We start from the raw sequence: 3,917 nt of genomic DNA on the forward strand, positions 1-3,917 counted from the left end.
TGGTCTTGTGAAGTTTGATTGGAGAGCCAATTTTCCAACCACATGGCTGTTTTCTTTTCTCCTGATTTTTCCTCTTGTTGTTGTTCATTGACTGAAGAATGCCACTCTGCATGAAACTCCTCTCCAAGAATTGGATTGTATGGTTTTAAACCTTCAAAGCTATCTCCAAAAGTATTTGAACACGAAATGAGTGAAAAGAGTAAGCAACATAACATTCTATCTAGCTCACTATCCATTTCCCTCAACACCTTCAAAGCCAGTGTTGGTTCTGTATAGTAGGTATACAATTCAAGTGTTGAAATTGGTCTCATAATGAAAATAGGTGAACACATTCTCAAAAGGTCAACCTGAGGTTGTAACTGTTTGATAAATTGCCACAGAATTGACGAAGACGACGAATCATTACTCTTCATCTTGTGAATCATTCCCCGATGAGAAAAGTCAGGGTGATGATAAATGTCATCTTGTCGTCCCTCAAAGGAACCATCATCATCAGACGATGATACCATCGAAGATCTATCATCACCATTCGATTCTACCAATGATGAACAGGCACTTGTTCCATTATTGGTGTGTGTACTATTGTTGTTATTGTTGATTATCTTTTGGAGTTCCTCTTCATTAACACTACTACTATTATTGTTGATATTAATACTCTTATCGTCCTCCAACATTGTATTTGAAGCCATCATCACGAAGAAGTTAAATTAAATTATTATTATTTGGGTAATATAAATTCTTCAAGTTGGAATCGGCCGATTCAGCTGTTTTTTTATGATTATGTAATCACCAAGGATTTCCAACCTCAACTACTTGAGAACCACAACAAGATACCACCACAAGAATCACCTCATGACTTGAGATTTTAATGTGGACATTCGCAGTTGTCTCTCCTTGTTTTCATGTTCAAGTTGTGTAATGGATTTTTTTTAAGCTTTGAAATTTACTGGTTTTTGGGCGCCAATCGCAACAAGCGCATGAATTTATAGTTGAGCTAAGTTGAATTTCTTGAGAATCTGAGATCTATTTGAAAACCAAATTAAGCTTTTTGTGTTTTTCAGAGGAAGATAACAAGGTAAACAACGTGTTAAAAATGTGTGGCTTCTCTGTGTTTACTTTTGCTGGCGTTGTCAAAATTGTTCTATAAATACATCCATACAAAAAACACATGGTAAAAAAAATGTTCAAAACAATACCGTACCTATTAACAACAGCACACAACATCTCCCACCAATGTCCTTCATTCACTACAATCCACTGGATGGAACTTCACCAAAGAAGAAGCAATTAACATTGGATGAACTGAAGTCCGTTCTTCACTTGAGCCAAGAGCAAGCTGCTAAAGTACTTGGTACATCTTCTTTCAAACTTCGCTCTTTATTCAAGAAGCATAGAGAGGAGCTTTCTATGGTTAGATGGCCAACACAAAAGGCTAGACAACAAATGCTAACGAATAACAACAACAACAACATCATAGTGAAGGAAGAAGAAGAATTTCCTAGAGATGAAAATGACTTTCCAATCTTTAAAAAATCTCTCATATACAAACAACAAATCAAAAAGGGCAATAATCCATTCACTTCTATTGAACCTAAAATATTATATCTTCCTTCTCCACTTGAAAATAATCAACATAATGTTAACCATGAATCAATTTATTCCGGTTATACAGATGATGATAAGATTTTCACCTTTAACAAATATGAACTACAAGATTTCTTACATTTTTTGGAAATGAAAAGATTGGAAAAGGATATTTGTGATCGTATGATTGGTAGAGTAGCAAATGGATTCAAGAAAGTTGTATTCTGTATGCCAGTTTCAAAGTGTACCAGAAATGTATTTACCAGTTACTTTGATATGTATGGAGAACATTGTACAATTAGAAGTAGAAAGGTTCTTGGATACGATTCTATTGGCTGTTTTACAAAAGGAAATGTTTCAAGATATGTGTTTGAATTTCCATATTTACCAACATTCGGAAATGGACGATGGACTTTGAATCAATATAGTTTAGATAATAATAATTATGAATCGGAATTTGAAGATGGGGAAGGAATAACAATATTCAACGATTCTACATCAACAACAAGTAGTACATCATCAAATGATTTCAGTTTTCCAGTTATCGAAGACAATGATTATTCATTTTTAGGAGAGGAGTTGAATGAGTTTAATGAACATTGCAATAGACAATTGGAATTCATGGAAGGATGGGATCATGTTCGAAACATGGTTTATAGATTAAGTGTTTCTCATAATTCAATCACTCAACTGGTTACAGTTTCATTCGGAATGATTTCTTTGAAGTTGTGGTATGATGGAACCTATAAAGAAACATTTTAATAAAGTATAACATTTAATCTATCACTTTTATACCATCATTATCACTTACATCAACAAGTTCAACAATAACATTAATCAACTTCAACTTCTGTTTCACCTAACAAAGTATTTTTTGACCCTGCAATAAAAATAAAAAATTTATTGCAGGGTCAAAAAAATGCTTAAACAACCCAAACGCAAAAAACAAAAACAGGACCATCAAAACACAACTTCAACAATAACAACAACAACATCAACCCCAACAACAACAACAACTTCATCGATTAGAAAGTGTATTGTTAATTGTATCAATAATCAAATACGCTTTTCTAAATCGGAAACACTAGTAACTTTATTAAAAGATTCAATGAATAAGAAGGAGTCATCAAATGAAATTTGTATTGTTTGTAAAAACGGAACACCAGATAAAGTTAGACCCTATGATCATTTTAAACCACATTCTAAAAAGATTATTAAATTATCAAATAATATTCCTATTAAATCTATTAATAATTATGATGAGTTAATTAAAGAAATGATTAGTAATAATTTTGCTAAATTTATGTTTTTAAACCCACAGGGGTTTAATTAGTAAATTTTATACTACTGATTTTAAACGCCAGTTATTTAATATTCATTTAGTAATAACTGGATTTAAAATATTTTACTTTTTTAAGGATAATATTATTTTACCAAATTTGAAAGAAAGAACTTCTAATGAAACAAATGAAGTATTATTATTTGATGATATTGGAATTCTACATGAAACTATTCAGAATTTTTTATCTTCGAAACAAAATTCTTTAAAAGAATTTGAAGACAAATATGGACTTGAATTATGTATTGTTGGACTTGGCCAAAGTATTGTGTTTAAAGAACTTGTTCCTCATGGAACCTTTAATTGGGGTCCTATTATAATAAGTTTTGGATAAACTTATTTTGGAAATGAAATTGATTATAATACTCATTTTATTACTGAGACATTGGTTTATAATTTAGAAAATTCTTATAAATCTTTATTTGAGGAATACAATAATTGTCAGAATAGTAGAAAAATAGAAATAGAATTGGATTGTTGGAGAATCACTAGTAATTTAATTGGCTATTTAAAGAATGAAAAGATTAATAATTTTATCAAAAGATTATTACAGAAAACAAGAAGAGGATGGAATTGTTAGAAAACCAATTCGGTGAAATAGAGGCATTATTTATTGAAGTATCTTCCTATATCACTAAAAGACGAGAGAAACTAGAAATACAAGATAAAATAGAACACGCTGTTATCAAAGAAGAATTGAAAAAGCTTTTTGCAGAAGAAAACTAAACTATTTTCATGACTTTACATTTATTTACATTTATTTACGTTTATTTACGTTTATTTATATCAAATAATTACAAATAGTAACGTCTTTTTAGGTTTATTTACGTTTATTGAAATATTAACGTTTATTTATATATATTACTATTTGTTGAATAAATTAACTGTATTTATTATTAATAAAACCTAGTTTAATGTTTAATCATAATGAAGCAAACATTTTGTATTAAATAATAATCATTTGATACATAATAATACATATCTTCCGGCATGG

The 3,917-nt window shown here is 30.1% G+C and overlaps 2 protein-coding genes across 2 annotated transcripts in view; one reads left to right on the plus strand and one right to left on the minus strand.

Moving 5' to 3' along the window:
* Positions 1–1,233: 1,233 nt before the first annotated feature.
* NAEGRDRAFT_76407 (uncharacterized protein) lies at positions 1,234–2,346 on the plus strand (the record flags this gene model as incomplete). Its single annotated transcript, XM_002668627.1, has 1 exon — positions 1,234–2,346. One exon carries the CDS (start codon positions 1,234–1,236, stop codon positions 2,344–2,346), a length of 1,113 nt encoding a protein of 370 aa, XP_002668673.1.
* Positions 2,347–2,640: 294 nt separating this feature from the next.
* Positions 2,641–3,917, minus strand: part of NAEGRDRAFT_76408 (uncharacterized protein) — a gene marked incomplete at both ends in the record, with an annotated part of 4,808 nt that continues 3,531 nt past the window's right edge. The window contains one exon of the mRNA XM_002668630.1: positions 2,641–2,763. Coding sequence (XP_002668676.1) covers positions 2,641–2,763 — 123 coding nt within the window. The remainder of the gene's footprint in view (positions 2,764–3,917) is intronic.

This window comes from Naegleria gruberi, assembly GCF_000004985.1.
Source record: "Naegleria gruberi genomic scaffold NAEGRscaffold_142, whole genome shotgun sequence".
Taxonomy (NCBI): Eukaryota; Heterolobosea; class Eutetramitea; order Acrasida; family Naegleriidae; genus Naegleria; species Naegleria gruberi.